The sequence below is a fragment of the Nerophis ophidion genome, linkage group LG02 (assembly GCF_033978795.1).
Source record: "Nerophis ophidion isolate RoL-2023_Sa linkage group LG02, RoL_Noph_v1.0, whole genome shotgun sequence".
Classification (NCBI taxonomy): domain Eukaryota; kingdom Metazoa; phylum Chordata; class Actinopteri; order Syngnathiformes; family Syngnathidae; genus Nerophis; species Nerophis ophidion.
The window spans coordinates 59,805,941-59,824,902 of NC_084612.1; the positions used below are offsets into that span (position 1 = coordinate 59,805,941).

Here is an 18,962-nt window from a genome sequence, read left to right on the forward strand (position 1 = left end):
GTTTGGAGGAAGAAGAGTACTGAGTTGCATCCCAAGAATACCATACCTACTGTGAAGCATGGGGGTGGAAACATCATGCTTTGGGGCTGTTTTTCTGCTAAGGGGACAGGAAGATTGATCCGTGTTAAGGAAAGAATGAAGGGGGCCAAAGTGGATTGTGACAGAGATGGTTGTGTTTCTGGAAGGTTCTCCTCTCTCCACAGAGGAATGCTGTAGCTCTGACTGAGTGACCATCAGGTTCTTGGTCACCTCCCTGACTAGACTAACATGAATGCAGCAATGTACAGAGACATCCTGGATGATAACTGTACAAACATTAATCTGAAACACCCTTGTATGTGCTTCCAATAGGTGCCCATCATATTGACTTTGTTGTTGTCAACAGGTGTATAAATCACCAGCATCCATGCATCGAGGCTCTAGCTGTGACATCCCTGCGTCTTCAGTCCCTAGTGGCCAACATGAAGTTGTCAGCGGGCACAGCACATTACCCAATAGCTGCAAGTCTGGTTGGATCTATGATATACCAGTGGGTACTGACAAGCAAGACAGAGTCCAAAACAACAACAATACACTTCCTGCCAAATGTGTTGACAGCCACCTGTACGACACGCTTCCTTTGCAAGCCAGTCCAAACAGAACACTGCCACCAAATGCTTTGCTTTACGATATACCAAAACCTTGTTTTCCTGTCTACCCGAGTCCACCCAATTTACTGCCAAGGGTCCCGAGTTACGACATGCCTCCAACGCAAAGGCTCACAGAAAACTTTGCACCGAAAGAAGATTTGCTTAGCCAAGTTCTCAGCGATCCTGTTAGTGACCATTTACCTTTGGAGTGCCGGAGTGACCCAAGCACTGGTCATAACCTCTTCAGAGTAAATAACTTTCTGAGGTGTAGATCTTTTGAAGGCCGTCAGGGAAGTGTAGAGTTGCTGTTGCAGGGAGACGCAAAAAGCAGTGGAAGCGTATCTTCCTCTGCAGACCAGAGTCAAAGAATCAGCACCGTGTCCAGCTCCTCAAGCAGTTCTTGTGACTCTCTCTCTCTGAGCTCATCTTCTCAAGAGGCTTTGAGGGAAGTGACGCTCGGACAAGACGAGGCCTGTCGCAGATTACTGGACCTGCAGCAGTCCGTTTGCCAGGCTGTTCCCAAGCTCATGGAGTTTGTCAGCAGCCGGTGGAGGAACAAAGAACATCTGGAGAAACACCTGAAGGAGATTAAAGTTGCGGCAGAAGGTATTGCATGTTCCGTGACGTGCTTTCTACATTTTGCCGCTGACATTAAGGGAAATGCGCGACATTTGACCGATGCCAACCTTCAAGCGAGACTCTGTAAACAACTGTCCGTTGTTGAGGATTCAGCATTGATCTTGCAACAAATGCTGAGTGGGTTAAACTTGGCCGGCTGGCCCCTGGACTCGCTGTGTCAGGATCCGGGCCAAGTCCTGACGCTCGATCAACTGGAGCGCTTTGTCATGGTGGCCCGCACGGTGCCAGAGGATGTCCGGCGCCTGGTGTCCATTGTCATCGCCAACGGCAAGCTGCTGTTCAAAGTCCCTTCAGATCCAGTCGTTGTCAAAAACACAAATCAAAGCGAAGCAAAGACAATTCGAAGTGGGAGTCAGTGGCTGGGAGACTTAGTAGAGGTTGACGACGACAATGTGAAGGAACAGGTAAAACCTTTACATCCATTTGGTTCTTCACTAAAACATACTTTTGGATTATTTACTATGAACCTTGGGAAACTGGACTAAGATATTTAAGTTGTTTGCAAAGATTGAAACAGTCCAGAGCTGTCTTTGAATAGTCAAAGATTTGACAATTGTATTGGGAGGAGTCTGATTTGACTATCAACCAAATAGTCCGATCTTCAGACATTTAACACCATGGGAGAGAGGCGGAGTCAAGTTCCAAATATTAGTCAAATATTTTCGTTTGCAAACATAGTTTTCAGGGAGTAAGAGATCATTCTTAACTGCTTACAATTTTGGCTGTCACTCGCCAGCGATCGCTGCTTCCTGGTGATTTGTCACCTGCCTAAAACAGTTGGCCATGTCTTTTGGCCTCCGTCTCTTTCTGAAAATGACTTGTATGCAAATATTTTGCTGATAGGTGAGATGTTTTTACATTTGGGACCAAGCTCGTCAGGACACAAAGTCCTCTGTGCCTCCACATGCCTCTCATTTCGCTGTAGGCGCCGGTAGAATTCACTAGAAATTAGACACCACGGGCAACCGGAAGCTCCACCTCACCTCGGAGGTGTAGCTTTTTTTGCTGGTAGAGGTAATTCTTTCTGCACGTTTACATACAGAAAACAAAGATATACAAACTACGAACATAATAAAACAACCACTTACATACAATGTCTGCTCTCGCTAGGATGTCGATTGAAGGGATGTTCATATCTTCCTGTTTGATTACTGCGTGATTGATCCACACATCTGGTCCAAAAATTTTTTTGCTGCAAACGAGTGTATTTTATTCTTTTTTTTTGCCGCCATCTCCAGGTCTAAGTTGAATGTCAAAGTTTACCAACTTCTCGTTTTATGGCCACACACTTGTAGCATCTAGGTGAGATGCATGATTTATAATCTAGAATTAACTTTCACCAACACAGAGGCGAAGCAGCATAGCAGCATAAGCTAATTAGCTCTCAGAAAAAGATTGTTCGCGTTTGGGCTTATAACAACAATATTGCTAATACTTTGTTAATATTCAGGTTATGAAGTGAAAATTGAGCATTGTTGGCGGTTTTTGGATGTTTTTTTAGAGGGCTTTATGGGCAGAATAGAGAAGTTTCCATTCACTCAATTGTTAGCTAATTTGTGTAAAAAAAAAAATTTTACGATTTAGAATGTGTTAAAAAAGAAAAACGTGTGTGATCTTGTCCAACATAGGGATTGTGAGTAACTGACAAAATTCCAAAAACAGTACAGTTCACCTTTAAGCAATCTTAACGACTATTTCAAATTTTTACAGATGAAGAATCGCGTTGAAAAGCAAGGACAGAACCATCACACGGAACAAAAAACGAACGCCAGTCAAGAGTCTACCATGAGAGAGGTAAATATTCCATTTGTTTCAACAAAAGGAGTTTGACTGAATGAAAAATAGTTATTTCTAGGGATGTCAAATGATCGCATTAATACATACATACACGTGTGTGTGTGTGTGTGTGTGTATATATATATACATATCCATCCATCCATCCATTTTCTACCGCTTATTCCCTTTTGGGGTCGCGGGGGGTGCTGGCGCCTATCTCAGCTACAATCGGGCGGAAGGCGGGCTACACCCTGGACAAGTCGCCACCTCATCGCAGGGCCAGCACAGATAGACAGACAACATTCACACTCACATTCACACACTAAGGCCAATTTAGTGTTGCCAATCAACCTATCCCCAGGTGCATGTCTTATATATATATATATATGTATGTATGTATATATCATCAATCAATCAATCAATCAATCAATGTTTACTTATATAGCCCTAAATCGCTAGTGTCTCAAAGGGCTGCACAAACCACAACACAAACCACTACCACATCCTCGGTAGGCCCATATAAGGGCAAAGAAAACTCACACCCAGTGGGACGTCGGTGACAATGATGACTATGAGAACCTTGGAGAGGACGAAAGCAATGGATGTCGAGTGGGTCTAACATGATACTGTGAAAGTTCAATCCATATTGGATCCAACACAGTCGCGAGAGTCCAGTCCAAAGCGGATCCAACACAGCAGCGAGAGTACCGCTCACAGCGGAGCCAGCAGGAAACCATCCCAAGCGGAGGCGGATCAGCAGCGCATAGATGTCCCCAGCCGATACACAGGCAAGCAATACATGGCCACCGGATCGGACTGGACCCCCCCCCACAAGGGAGAGTGGGACATAGGAGAAGAAGAAAAGAAACGGCAGATCAACTGGTCTAAAAAGGGAGTCTATTTAAAGGCCAGAGTATAAAAAATAGTTTTAAGGTGAGACTTAAATGCTTCTACTGAGGGGGCATCTCGAACTGTTACCAGGAGGGCATTCCAGAGTACTGGAGCCCGAAATTAAAACGCTCTATAGCCCGCAGACTTTTTTTGGGCTTTGGGAATCACTAATAAGCCGGAGTCCTCAGAACGCAGATTTCTTGCCGGGACATGTGGTACAATACAATCGGCAAGATAGACTGGAGCTAGACTGTGTAGTATTTTATACGTAAGTAGTAAAACCTTAAAGTCACATCTTAAGTGCACAGGAAGCCAGTGCAGGTGAGCCAGTATAGGCGTAATGTGATCAAACTTTCTTGTTCTTGTCAAAATTCTAGCAGCCGCATTTTGTACCAACTGTAATCTTTTAATGGTAGACATGGGGAGACCCGAAAATAATACGTTACAGTAATCGAGGCGAGACGTAACAAATCCATGGAAAATGATCTCAGCGTCTTTAGTGGACACAATGGAGCGAATTTTAGCGATATTACGGAAATGAAAGAAAGCCGTTTTATTAACGCTTTTAATGTGTGACTCAAAGGAGAGAGTTGGGTCAAAGATAACACCCAGATTCTTTACCGTGTCGCCTTGTTTAATTGTTTGGTGGTCAAATGTTAGAGTTGTATTATCAAATAGAGGTTGGTGTCTAGCAGGACCGATAATCAGCATTTCTGTTTTTTTGGCGTTGAGTTGCAAAAAGTTAGCGGACATCCATTGTTTAATTTCATTAAGACACGCCTCCAGCTGACTACAATCCGGCGTGTTGGTCAGCTTTAGGGGCATGTAGAGTTGGGTTTCATCAGCATAACAGTGAAAGCTAACACCGTATTTGCGTATGATGTCACCTAGCGGCAGCATATAGATGCTGAAGAGTGCAGGGCCAAGGACCGAACCCTGGGGAACTCCACACGTTACCTTAACGTAGTCCGAGGTCACATTGTTATGGGAGACGCACTGCATCCTATCAGTAAGATAAGAGTTAAACCAAGACAGGGCTAAGTCTGACATACCAATTCGTGTTTTGATACATTCTAATAAAATATTGTGATCGGCGGTATCGAAAGCAGCGCTAAGATCGAGGAGCAGCAACATAGATGACGCATCAGAATCCATCGTTAGCAATAGATCATTAGTCATTTTTGCGAGGGCTGTCTCCGTAGAGTGATTTGCCCTGAAACCGGATTGAAAGGTTTCACATAGATTGTTAGACGCTAAGTGTTCATTTAACTGCTCCGCAACAATTTTTTCGAGGATTTTTGAAATAAAGGGAAGGTGAGACACCAGTCGGTAGTTTACCATGAGGTCAGGATCGAGGTTAGGTCTTTTAAGAAGAGGATGAATAACCGCTTTTTTGAATGCTAGGGGAACAGTGCCCGAGGAAAGTGATAAGTTTATAATATTTAGCACTGATGGACCTAATACAAAGAGCTCCTTGATAAGTTTCCCAGGAAGAGGGTCAAGTAAACATGTTGTTTGTTTTATTCCATTTACACGTTGTAACAATTCCTTTAATGTTATTTCCTCAAAATGAGAGAAACTATTTTGGAGGGCAGTATCCGCCGTATATACAATCGTATCTGTGTTAATAGAACCCAGTTGTAGCTGGGACGCATTGTCTTTAATCTCCTTTCTAATGACTTCAATTTTCTTATTAAAGAATTGCATAAAGTCATCAGCTGAGTGGGTGGAGTTACTGGAAGGGTTCCCTTGTTGGGTTAGCGATGCTACCGTACTAAACAAAAATTTAGGATTGTTTTTATTACGGTGGATGAGGTTTGAGTAATATTTAGCTTTAGCTAAGGTAAGCATGCGTTTATAAGTTATTAAACCATCACTCCATGCTTGATGGTGCACCTCAAGTTTAGTCGTGCGCCATTTGCGTTCCAGCTTTCTACATAATATTTTCTGAGCTCTAGTTTCTTCTGTAAACCACGGGGTACGCTTTTTTGGAGCCTTTTTTAACTTTAGCGGTGCTATGTTATCAATGGTTTCGCGCAGGGCGTCGTTCAAGTTGTTAGTGAGGTTATCAATAGAGCCCACATACTTTGGGAATGGTGCCATTACCGAGGGCAGTAGGTCAGCAAGAGTTGTCGTTGTGGCCGTATTAATGTTGCGGCTGCTATAGCAGTTATAAATATTATTAGTTTGACGAACATGCGTCTGAACCTCGAATTTGATAAGGTAATGATCGGACAATACTTTAGTATACGGGACTATCGTAATTTTGGAAACGGTGATACCCCTGACAAGCACTAGGTCTATCGTACTACCGTTGCGATGCGTGGGTTCATTTATTATTTGTGTAAGACCACAGCTATCAATTATAGTCTGGAGCGCTACGCACGGTGGGTCTGATGGGGTATTCATATGGATATCAAAGTCCCCCATTAGGATTATATTATCGGCGTGCGTCACTAGATCAGCAACAAACTCTGAGAATTCATTGATAAAGTCCAAATAGGGCCCTGGGGGGCGGTAGATAACAGCCAGGTGTAGAGGCAGCGGTGTGACAGACCTCATAGTAAACACCTCAAACGATTTATATTTATTATTTATGTTAGGACTAAGGTTAAAGTTTTCGTTGTATATTAGTGCGATCCCCCCAGCCCTTTTAAGGGGACGGGCAATATGCGCATGTGTAAAGTTAGGAGGACATGCCTCATTTAGCGCAAAAAAGTTGTTTGGTTTAAGCCAGGTTTCGCTGAGACCGATGGCGTTAAGATTGTTGTCTCTGATGATATCATTAACTAACAACGTTTTGGAAGACAATGATCTTATGTTTAAAAAACCTATATTATAGGTAGTGGGCTGTTTTAGGGAATTTTTGATCAAATTATCCGTAGTAGCAATATTAATAATGTTGTGTTTATTATGCCCAGTGCATTTAGTATAATTACGACCATATCTAGGAATTGATACGACGGGAATTTTCCGATTGTTTGTTTGTTGCTTTGATAAAATGAACGCATCATAGTTTGCCACCTCAGTAGAACACATGTCCAACTCTGAAACAAACAAAGCAGAAAAAACTTGTTCTAATTTAACTGACTCCTTACCCAGACCGGTAGTCTCGCATCTTTCATTTAAATTCGGCTTCAGGATGGAGGAAAGTGGTGTTCTGTGGGGATTAGCCTTCTGCTTTGTTTTTAGCCCCGCTCGGCATCCGCGTTTCCGATCACACCGCTGGCGTCTGCTCCGTAGACGGCCCCCGCTGCTACTATACTCCCCTGCTTCACAGGCCGCTGGATGTAGCCGCCGAAGTATTCCCGTGCTAGTTAGCAGGTCTAGCAAGCACGCGTCTATCATTCCAAAACGGCCCGATCTGTCCACATCCAGAGGTGTCTGGTGGTCGTACGTGATCACGGAGTGACCACGATGTGAGCCAGCCATGAAGTTTGCAGAATTGTCCGGTATTTCTGTCAAATGTTTCATGTTTAGCAAGAGCTCCGCGATGCTGCAGCCCGTCTGGGCGCCTCCATCATATACGTGTATATGTGTATATATATATATATATATATATATATATATATATATATATATATATATATATATATATATATATTATATTATATAATGGATGTATATATATATATATATATATATATATATATATATATACATACATTATGGGTGTGGGAAAAAATCGATTCAAATACGAATCGCGATTCTCACGTTGAGCGATTCAGAATTGATTCTCGTTTTTAAAAAAAAAATGTTTTCTTTATTTTTTTTATCAATCCAACAAAAAAATACACAGCAATACCATAACAATGCAATCCAATTCCAAAACCAAACTTGACCCATCAACACTCAGAACTGCAATAAACAGAGCGATTGAAAGGAGACACAAACACGACACAGAACAAACCAAAATTAGTGAAACAAAATTGAATATTATCAACAACAGTATCAATATTAGTTATAATTTCAGCATAGCAGTGATTAAAAATCCCTCATTGACATTATCATTAGACATTTATAAAAAATAAAAAAAAAGAACAATAGTGTCACAGTGGCTTACACTTGCATCACATCTCATAAGCTTGACAACACACTGTCCAAAGTTTTTTTTTTTTTTTTTTTTTTTTAAATTAAATCAACATAAAAACATGTGTCCAAAGTTTTCACAAAGACAAAATAAGTCATATTTTGGGTTTTTTTAATAGTTAAAACAAATTTACATTATTGCAATCAGTTGATAAAACATTGTCCTTTACAATTATAAAAGCTTTTTAAAAAAAATTTACTACTCTGCTCGCATGTCAGCAGACGGCGGTAGATCCTGCTGAAATCCTATGTATTGAATGAATACAAAATCGTTCTGAATCGGAAAAATATCGTTTTTGAATCGAGAATCGAGTTGAATCGAAAAAATTGATTTATAATCGAATCGCGACCCCAAGAATCGATATTGAATCAAATCGTGGGACACCGAAAGATTCGCAGCTCTAATATATATATATATATATATATATATATATATATATATATATATATATATATATATATATATATATATATATATATATATATATATATATATATATATATATATATATATATACACTATAACCACATATAAACTTGTTTGATGCTTTGAAGAGTTGCTGGGGATCAAACGCGGTGAGCACGGTCAGAGACAGGAACAGACTTAATAAACTGATTAAAAGAGATGACTCCATCCTAGGCTGCCCACTAGACAGCATTGAGGAGGTGGCAGACAGAAGAAGGCTGACCAAGTTGACATCCATGATGTCCAATTCCTGCACGGCACTGTGGAGGTCCCCCGAGTAGGTCCTTCAGCATTAGACTGTTACATCCACAGTGCAAGCAGGAGTGCTACAGCAGGTCCTTTCTACCCACAGACATTACTTTACAACGCACTTACTGTATCAATCAATCAATCAATGTTTATTTATATACAGGGATGGGAATTTTCCGCGAATCCGCGGAATTCTGCCAGGGGCATTTATATAATATAATGCCAATGTGTGAAGGCACCAGATTGGCTAGCTCTACTATCAGCTGACGACATCAACCAATGACATTGCCCGTTACAGGCGTCTGCACGCGTCGTTTGCCGACAATCTCTAGTCCCTGACACTAAATTATTGTGAGCGTTTCTGAACTCGTATTCTGTTTATATCGGTTGTGTTTATCGGCGACTAATCTGGAAGGAAAACACAGTAGCTCTCAATTAAAATGTTTCTTTATTGACAAAACCGTTTCAGACATGGTTAAGCGTATTCAAGATAGGAATGCTTCATTAGCGAAAGATATCGATAAGGGCGTGAGAAACAAGTGGAACTGGGCATGGCTCGATACATCTATCAAACTGAAGGTGAAGATTAACAACAATATCGTAGAAGTAGACGGACTGATTAGCGATTTCATTGCAAAGTGCTTATATTGCAAGGACATTGTGAACTACGGATCTGGGGAAAGGTGGCACTCTTTGACCACGTGAAATCGGCAAGGCATTTAAGTAAAGTGAGTTTATGGAGAAGTAATTTTTCACTGGGATCTGCCTTCAAGCTGAAGTCAAACATAGTCACAAATGCAGCCTCAAATCAACTATCGAAGCCTCGGCTCCTCTCACACCAATCTACGACAGACGAGTCCATTCAGAGGTACAATACACGATCTTATGTATTTCAAAATGTTTATATTTTGAAATCTGGTTAATCCATTTGTAGGCCTATTTTTGTCTATAATCCAAAAGTGTTAAAAAAATTGATATATGTGTAAACTTGTATACATAAATTTCATCACATGATACATTTTAATGAAAATATTTTCTAATAAATGTAAAATTTTGGTCAGGAGAATATTAGATTTTGACTCAAAAAAGCAGGAAATGCATCCTAAGCTAACATAGATTTCAAAATTTTTCTGGGGGGGCTTGCCCCCAAACCCTCCTAGCAGGCGAGTGCACTAAGTCAGGGGTCTCAAACTCAAATACAGAGCGGGCCAAAATCTAAAACCGAACAAAGCCGCGGGCCGAGGTTGAAGAAATTAACGTTTTAATAGGGACCCAAACAAGTTTTGCATTGAATATTGAACAAGCAAGGCTTATATGACTTTATAGTGACATGCAAAATCGAGTTTCAAATAATAATAATAATTAAAAAATATTAATGGCATATCAAATAAAATGTTAATAAAAATTAAATCCCTCTTTTCGGCGGTGGGGTTTGGTGATAGCGGGGCGTGTATGTTGTAGCGTCCCGGAAGAGTTAGTGCTGCAAGGCGTTCTGGGTATTTGTTCTGTTGTGTTTATGTTGTGTTACGGTGCGGATGTTCTGCCGAAATGTGTCATTCTTGTTTGGTGTGGGTTCACATATTTGTAACAGTATTAAAGTTAAATTATACGGCCATCCTCAGTGTGACCTGTATGGCTGTTGACCAAGTATGCCTTGCATTCACTTGTGTGTGTGTATAATCCGCATGTATGATGACACTGGGCCGGCACGCTGTTTGTGTAGTGGAAAAGCGGACGTGGAGACAGGTAGAGCTTCAAGAGGTAGTCACCTGAAAGGGTTTTCACTTCCCAGGTGTCATAGTTTTGATGCCTTCAGTGACAATCTACAATGTAAAATAGTCATGGAAATAAAGACAATGCTGTTGTGATCCGGTTCCCGGATCACATCTCTAGTTTATGTTTGTATCCTTTTTTGTGTTTTGATAATTTCTGGACTCTTCCGATCCCATTGTTAGAGCACTTCCTAGTTTATATTCATCACCATGGCAACTTCTTTTGTTCCACCTGCACTGGCGCCTGGCGCACACCTGTCTTTAATTATGGTTTTGTATTTAAGACCGCCTGCTACCTTAGTTCTTTCTAGATCAGGGATGTCAAACTCAAATACAGAGTGGGCGAAAATTTAAAACTGAACAAATGCGCGGGCCAAGGTTGAACAAATTAACCTTTTAAAAGGGACCCTAACAAGTTTTCCATTGAATAATGAACAGGCAAGGCTTATATAACTTTATAGTGACATGCAAAATCGAGTTTTAAATAATAATAATAATTAAAAAATATCAATGCCATATCAAATAAAATTTAAATAAAAATTGAATGCCTCTTTTCTATTTGCAGCCTTCTGAGGTAAATATCAAAATAAACTTTTTTCACAGGCTAATTAATAAATTTGAAAATAAAATGACAAACAATAAATCAACCATTCAGGCCTTTTTACTGCTCAGTTTGCGACACACTGATCTAATCTGATGGGCCCAAGCCAGATACCTGGCATCTTTTCTTGGGGCTCACGCTTTGAACTGAAGCAACCTGAGGTGGGCGGGGTTTGGTGGTAGCGGGGGTGTATATTGTAGCGTCCCGGAAGAGTTAGTGCTGAAAGGGGTTCTGGGTATTTGTTCTGTTGTGTTTGTGTTGTGTTACAGTGCGGATGTTCTCTCGATATGTACTAGTCATTCTTGTTTGGTGTGATTCACAGTGTGGCGCATATTTGTAACAGTGTTAAAGTTGTTTATACGGCCACCTTCAGTGTGACCTGTATGGTGGTTGACCAAGTATGCATTGCATTCCCTTGTCAGTGCGTGTATAAGCCGCATATATTATGTGACTGAGCCGGCAAGCTGTTTCTATGTAGGAAAAGCGGACGTGACGAAGAGTTGTAGAGGATGTTTAAAGCAGAGCCTTTAAGGCACGCCCCCAATATCGTTGTCCGGGTGAAAATCAGGAGAAATTTGGGAGAATGGTTGCCTCCTGGAAATTTTCTGCAGGGGCACTGAAATTTGTGAGTCTCCCGGTAAAATCGGGAGGGTTGGCAAGTATGAGTATTAGTGGTGAATGCAGTGTTATAGCAACACCGCCGCTGTATAATACCGGCAGGCCAGCTCTAATGTTATGTTGATAATGCCTCAAGGGCCAAATGAAATTACACGGCGGGCCTAATATGGCCCGCGGGCCAGAGTTTGACACCCATGTTCTAGACGTTTTGTTTGCTACTTGCAAAAGTTGCATGTGATATTCTTGCCTTTTGTATGTACTTTGCTTAGCTTCCGCACGCTCGGCACGCGTTTCTATGGACTTTGAACTCGACTCTTGCTAACTGTTAGCATTTCGCTTTCTGTGCATTGGCACAACTTTGTTTTACCCTTTGTACAAGTGTTCTTTTGTTATATTTTTTTATTAAAACAAGCTCCTACCTTCAATCCTGCTGCTCCTCGTCCTGTAGCATCCGGGGGTGACTACTCACGCGCATCCAAAATGCGTCGTGCACGCAATAAATGCATTGAATGAGAAGGTGTGTCCAAAGTGAGCAATGTGTAGTATTTATTACTATTTTTTTCTTTTTTAACCAGGCTTTACTTCTGTTAGTCTATGTAGAGACCTGCACTGCAACAACGTAATTCCGCCATTGTGGCATAAATCAAATAATCCTATTTCGTCAAGAATCGCAACCCTTCTGAAATTGTCTTCTTTTTTTCGTAGAGCGAAAGCCGAAGACAGTCCTTCCAAGAGCGTCGAGCATCTACCATGCCCGAGCATTGCCGCCTCTACTTTGGCGCTCTTCAAAAGGCGCTGGGGGTCTTTCTGGGAAGCCTTGAGGCCGGGCAGCCACCGGAAACGTTCATCTCGCAAAGCAAACTGGTGATTATGGTGGGTCAGAGGCTGGTGGACACCCTGTGCAAGGAGGCACTCAGCGGGGGGTCCGGTCACAGCCTCCTGGGTAAGAGCAACCACCTGTGTGCTCTTCTCAAGAAGCTGGCCGTGGGCACCAAGAGGGCGGCCTTAGACTTCCCCGATCAACAAGCTCTTGCCGAGCTTCAACAGTTTGCACAGGAGCTTTCTCACAGGGCACAGCACTTTAGATTAGAATACACCAATGCAGACAGACTGGACACCGACTGACTTTCACTATGAAACATTATAGGAGGAATCGACTAACACAATATTTTTTTTAAATGAATCATGATCTAACCGCTCTTGTGTAGATCAACATATGCTAAACTAGGGCATGGCGACACCTTACACCATACAACAGGGGTGTCCAGACTTTTTCCTCCTAGGGCGACATAGCTCGGTTGGTAGAGTGGCCGTGCCAGCAACTTTAGGGTTCTAGGTTCCATCCCGGCTTCTGCCAACCTAGTCACTGCCGTTGTGTCCTTGGGCAAGACACTTTACCCACCTGTTCCCAGTGCCTCCCACACTGGTTTAAATGTAACTTAGATATTGGGTTTCACTATGTAAAGCGCTTTGAGTCACTAGAGAAAAGCGTTATATAAAATATCATTCACTTCACTTCACTTCACTTCCCCAGAGGGCCGCACACTGAAAAATCAAAGCAATTATGATATACATATATATTTTTTTTAAACAGTACAATATATGTATAAAAAAAATATACATTTAGGCCTCCACTCAGGCTTCATCCCAGGGACCCCAATGGGTTTTGGTCAAAAAAACATTTTAAAAAAAAGGGTCACTATTCAGTACTATTATTATTATTATTCAAGCCTTAAATCTCTAAATCAACATTAGGTCTATTTGTCAATATGAAGTTTTTAAAGATTCAAGTTGTATGCTCTTTTTGTCAAAGAATACCCATTTTTTAAATGGAAAAAACACAAAATATGCAATATTTTCACCCATTAAAAATAATTGGAGCCTTAAAAAGGTCAATAAGTCATAACAACATTGATTTTAATTCATTATTATTTTTTGGAGCAACGACACTTCAATAAATAAAATAAATCACACTAACACTATTGGGGATCCAAAAGGGTCCTACTCAAGTGTTGAAAAATAAATTACAGATTTTTTTTTTACTGTTTACTTTTAACGCAATAATCTTGAGACCAACTTCAGATTTATCCGTCAATTATAAGTTTTATTGTTGTTTATGTTTTTGTTTGTTCATTTTAGGCACTTCTTTAAAAGAAAAAACTTATGGCAAACATAAAATATGCAACATTTTACCCAAAAAATATCTCAAAGTGGAATATTTAATGTGACGTAATTGGAGCCTTAAATAGGTCAATCATTCATAATGACGTTGATTTTGATTCTTTTTATTTTATTTTTTTTATATATATATATAAAAGCAGCCTTCATGGCAGCTTTGTGTTATTAGAGTCAACAATGCAATATTTTCTTGTTAAATTTCACCTGTTTGCTCTTTTATACCACTTTTTGTTTTTTTGGGAGCCGTTAAAAAAAAAATGGCACCCGGGCCACACTTTGGACATCCTGCCATACAGTATTGCCATAAGGACCATTTTTAAGTGAAGTTTAAAATGCAAGCTCAAAGGGGTCATATTATGATTTTTTTTTCATTTAAAATACTTTCCATTAAGATCACCTTATTTTTAAATGTTACATTAAAACATTTTATGTATTTTTTGTTGTTAGCATCATTTAAACTTTTTAATGTCCCCCACCCCTTTTTAATTATTGTTGTTGTTTATAGTATTTGTGTTTTTATCATTTTTTGTGGACCAGTAAAAGCAAAAAGTCCCACTTCAGACACTCCTGACTTACACAGGTAGATGAAATACAGCAATTATGCTTTCAACAATTGTAACATACAGTTATAAACTATAAATATTGTCATAGTTTGGAGAAATATTCATTAGTGCATTTAATCGTTGCCGTTGGTTTGTCTGCTGTAGTTAAATAGATATAAAAAAAAAAGAAAAAAGTTATTACCGGATTTTTATGAAACTTTCAGTAAATGTCAGGAGTCGACAAGTACTTCAATTTTGGGGTTGATCCGGATCGTTTTTACATTACCTTATTGTTACATCTGTGTGTGTATATGTGCTTGTTTGCTCTCTCCAAGTGCTTCTATATAGTTTATATATACAAAAGTCAAAACCAGTGAAGTTGTGTAAATGGTAAATAAAAACAGAATACAATGATTTGCAAATATTTTTAACCTATATTCAATTCAATAGACTGCAAAGACAAGATACTTAATGTTCCAACTCGAAAACGTTATTTTTTTTTGCAAATATTAGCTCATTTGGAATTTGATGCCTGCAACATGTTTCAAAAAAGCTGGCACTTATTGCGAAAAAAGACTGATAAAGTTGAGGAATGCTCATCAAAAACTTATTGGGAACATCCCACAGGTGAACAGGCTAATTGGGAACAGGTGGGTGCCATGATTGGGTATAAAAGCAGCTTCCATGAAATGCTCAGTCATTCACAAACAAGGATAGGGCGAGGGTCACCGATTTGTCAACAAATACGTAAGCAAATTGTCGAACAGTTTAAGAACAATTTCTCAACAAGTTATTGCAAGGAATTTAGGGATTTCACCATATACGGTCCGTAATATTATCAAAAAGTTCAGAGACTCTGAAGAAATAACTTCACTGCACGAAAACCTTGGATCCCTCAGGCGGTACTGCATCAAAAACCGGCAGTGTGTAAAGGGTATCACCACATGGGCTCAGGAACACTTCAAAAAACCACTGTCAGTAACTACAGTTTGTCGCTATATCTGTAAGTGCAAGTTAAAACTCTGCTATGCAAAGCATAAGCCATTTATCAACAACACCCAGAAACGCCGCCGGGTTCGCTGGGCCTGAGCTCCTCTAAGATGGACTGATGCAGAGTGGAAAACTGTTTTGTAGTCTGACGAGTCCACTTTTCAAATTGTTTTTGGAAACTGTGGACGTTGTGTCCTCTGGACCAAAGAGGAAAAGAACCATCCGGGTTGTTCTCGGCGCAAAGTAGAAAAGCCAGCATCAGTGATGGTATGGGGGTGTGCTAGTGCCCAAGGCATGGGTAACTTACACATCTGTGAAGGCACTATTAATGCTGAAAGGTACATACAGGTTTTGAAGCAACATACACTATATTGCCAAAAGTATTTGCCCACCTGCTTTGACTCACGTGAACTTGAAGTGCCGTCCCATTCCTTACCCATAGGGTTCAATATGATGTGGGTCCACCTTTTGCGGCTATTAAGGCTTCCACTCTTCTGGGAAGGCTGTCCACAAGGTTGCGGAGTGTGTTAATGGGAATTTTCCACCATTCTTCCAAAAGCGCATTGGTGAGATCACACACTGGTGTTGGTCGAGAAGGCCTGGCTCTCATAACCTGACTCTCGCCAGATCCTTGTAGTTCGCTGAGCTCCACACAAGGATCTGGGAGTCCTCAATAGGAGATATATTTCAGAAGGCGGGGCTTTGTAAAAAAAAATCATTGTATGTGATTGGATAAACCACTTGCCTGTTATCTTGAATGACGTGCGACTTCATTATTTTTGCTATCTTAAATGAGTTTGCATTGCCCTCGAGCCCAGATCCTCGTGTGGAACTCAGCCAACTACAAATATCTGGCGGGAGTCAGGTTATGGCTCTCAGTCTCCGTTCTAATTCATCCCAAAGGTGTTCTATTGGGTTCAGGTCAAGACTCTGTGCAGGCCAGTCAAGTTTATCCACACCAGACTATGTCATCCTTGTCTTTATGGACTTTGCTTTGTGCACTGGTGCACAGTCATGTTGGAAGAGGAAGGGACCCACTCTAAACTGTTCCCACAAGTTTGGGAGCATGGAATTGTCCGAAATGTTTTGGTATCCCGGAGCATTCAAAGTTATTTTCACTAGAACTAGGGGGCCAAGCCCTACTCCTGAAAAACAACCCCACACCATATTTCGTCCTCCACGGAATTTCACACTCTGCACAATGTAGCGTTCTCCCGGCAACTTCCAAACCCGGACTGGTCCATCAGATTGCCAGATGGAAAAGCGTGATTCATCACTCCAGAGAAGGTGTTTCCACTGCTCTAGAGTCCAGTGGCAACGTCCTTTACACCACTGCATCCCACGCTTTGCATTGGACTTGGTGATGTATGGCTTAGATGCAGCTACTTGGCCATGAAAACCCATTTCATGAAGCTCTCTGCGTACTGTACGTGGGCTAATTGGAAGGTCACATGAAGTTTGGAGCTCTGTAGCAACTGACTGTGCAGAAAGTCTTTGCACTTTGTGCGTCAGCATCCACTGACCCCTCTCTGACAGTTTACGTGTCCCACCACTTGGTGGCTGAGTTGCTGTTGTTCCCAAACTCTTCCATTTACTTATAAAAAAAACGACAGTTGACTTTGTAATATTTAGGAGCGAGGAAGTTTCACGACTGGATTTTGTTGCAAAGGTGGCATCCTATGACAGTTCCACGCTGGAAATCACTGAGAGCGGCCCATTCTTTCACAAATGTTAGTAGAAATAGCCTCCATGCCTAAGTGCTTGATTTTATACACCTGTGGGCGGGCCAAGTGATTAGGACACCTGATTCTGATCATTTGGATGGGTGGCCTAATACTTTTGGCAATATAGTGTATGTTGCCATCCAGGCAACTTCTTTTTCATGGACGCCCCTGCTTATTTCAGCAAGACAATGTCAACCACGTGTTGGAACAGCGTGGCTTCATAGTAAAAGAGTGCGGGTACTAGACTGGCCTGCCTGTAGTCCAGACCTGTCTCCCATTTGAAAATGTGTGGCGCATTATGGAGCCTAAAATACCACAACAGAGACCCCGGACTGTTGAACAACTTAAAGGCCTACTGAAATGAGATTTTCTTATTTAAACGGGGATAGCAGGTCCATTCTACGTGTCATACTTGATCATTTCGCGATATTGCCATATTTTTGCTGAAAGGATTTAGTAGAGAACATCAACGATAAAGTTCGCAACTTTTGGTGCTGATAAAAAAGCCTTGCCTTTACCGGAAGTAGCAGACGATATGTGCGTGACGTCACTGTTTGTGGAGCTCCTCACATCCTCACATTGTTTACATTCATGACCACCAGCAGCGAGAGCGATTCGGACCGAGAAAGCGACGATTTCCCCATTAATTTGAGCGAGGATGAAAGATTCGTGGATGAGGAAAGTGAGAGTGAAGGACTAGGGAAAAAAAAACACTATACAGTCGGAGCGATCCAGGTGTTATCAAACACATTTACTAAGATAATTCTGGAAAATCTCTTATCTGCTTATTGTGTTACTAGTGTTTTAGTGAGATTATATGGTTGTACTTGTACAACCTGAAGGTCGGCCCCGCACCTTTCTGCAGCACCAGTCGACGGGTGGTGGCGATGCCCATCTCTGCCCTTCGCAAGGGACCCTCTTCGAAAAACGATCTTTCGAAATGGTCGCTGCATAATACACTGTACTTTGTGTGTGTGTGGTCCAATCCAACCGTGTTCGCTTGACTGCTCTGTTCCATAGTAAAGCTTCACCGTCATCTTTCGGGACTGTAAACAATGAAACACCGGCTGTGTTTGTGTTGCTAAAAGCGGCCGCAATACACCGCTTCCCACCTACAGCTTTCTTCTTTGATGTCTCCATTATTCATTGAACAAATTGCAAAAGATTCAGCAACACAGATGTCCATAATACTGTGGAAATTTTGCGATGGAAACAGACGACTTATAGCTGGGAACGTTGCTGGAACAAGATGTCCTCTGCAATGCGTGACGTCATCATACCGCGACGTTTTAGCATGATACTTCCGCGCGAAATTTAAAATTGCAATTTAGTCAACTAAAAAGGTCGTATTGGCATGTGTTGCAATGTTCATATTTCATCATTGATATACAAACTATCAGACTGCGTGGTCGGTAATAGTGGGTTTCAGTAGGGCTTCAAGCTGTACATCAAGCAAGAATGGGAAAGAATTACACCTGAAAAGGTAGAAAAATGGTTCTTGGTTGAAAAGGTTTTGCAAATTATTGTATTCTGTTTTTATTTAACATTTACACAACATGCCGACTTCAATGGTTTGGGGTTTTGTGGTACCGTCTACAGTTTATTTTTAATTTGTTTGAATTGAAATCCCTACAAATGTAATTATGAAGATTTGTTGGGAAAATGGAAAGCAATCAAGGCAAATGTACCAATAAAAAAATGTAGGTTGTAAGTAAGCAAACAATCTTGGAGCGCGGCCACGGCTGCTGCTCACTGCTCCCCTCACCTCCCAGAGGATGGTTTAAATGCAGAGAGTAAT

At 41.1% G+C, this 18,962-nt stretch overlaps 1 protein-coding gene across 1 annotated transcript in view; it reads left to right on the forward strand.

Moving 5' to 3' along the window:
* cass4 (Cas scaffold protein family member 4) overlaps positions 1-18,962 on the forward strand; it is a 36,930-nt gene that overhangs the window by 17,366 nt on the left and 602 nt on the right. Inside the window, exons 3-5 of the mRNA XM_061887646.1 lie at positions 386-1,672; positions 2,979-3,062; positions 12,436-18,962. The exon at positions 12,436-18,962 is cut by the window's right edge and continues 602 nt beyond it. Coding sequence (XP_061743630.1) covers positions 386-1,672; positions 2,979-3,062; positions 12,436-12,855 — 1,791 coding nt within the window. The 3' untranslated portion in view covers positions 12,856-18,962. The remainder of the gene's footprint in view (positions 1-385; positions 1,673-2,978; positions 3,063-12,435) is intronic.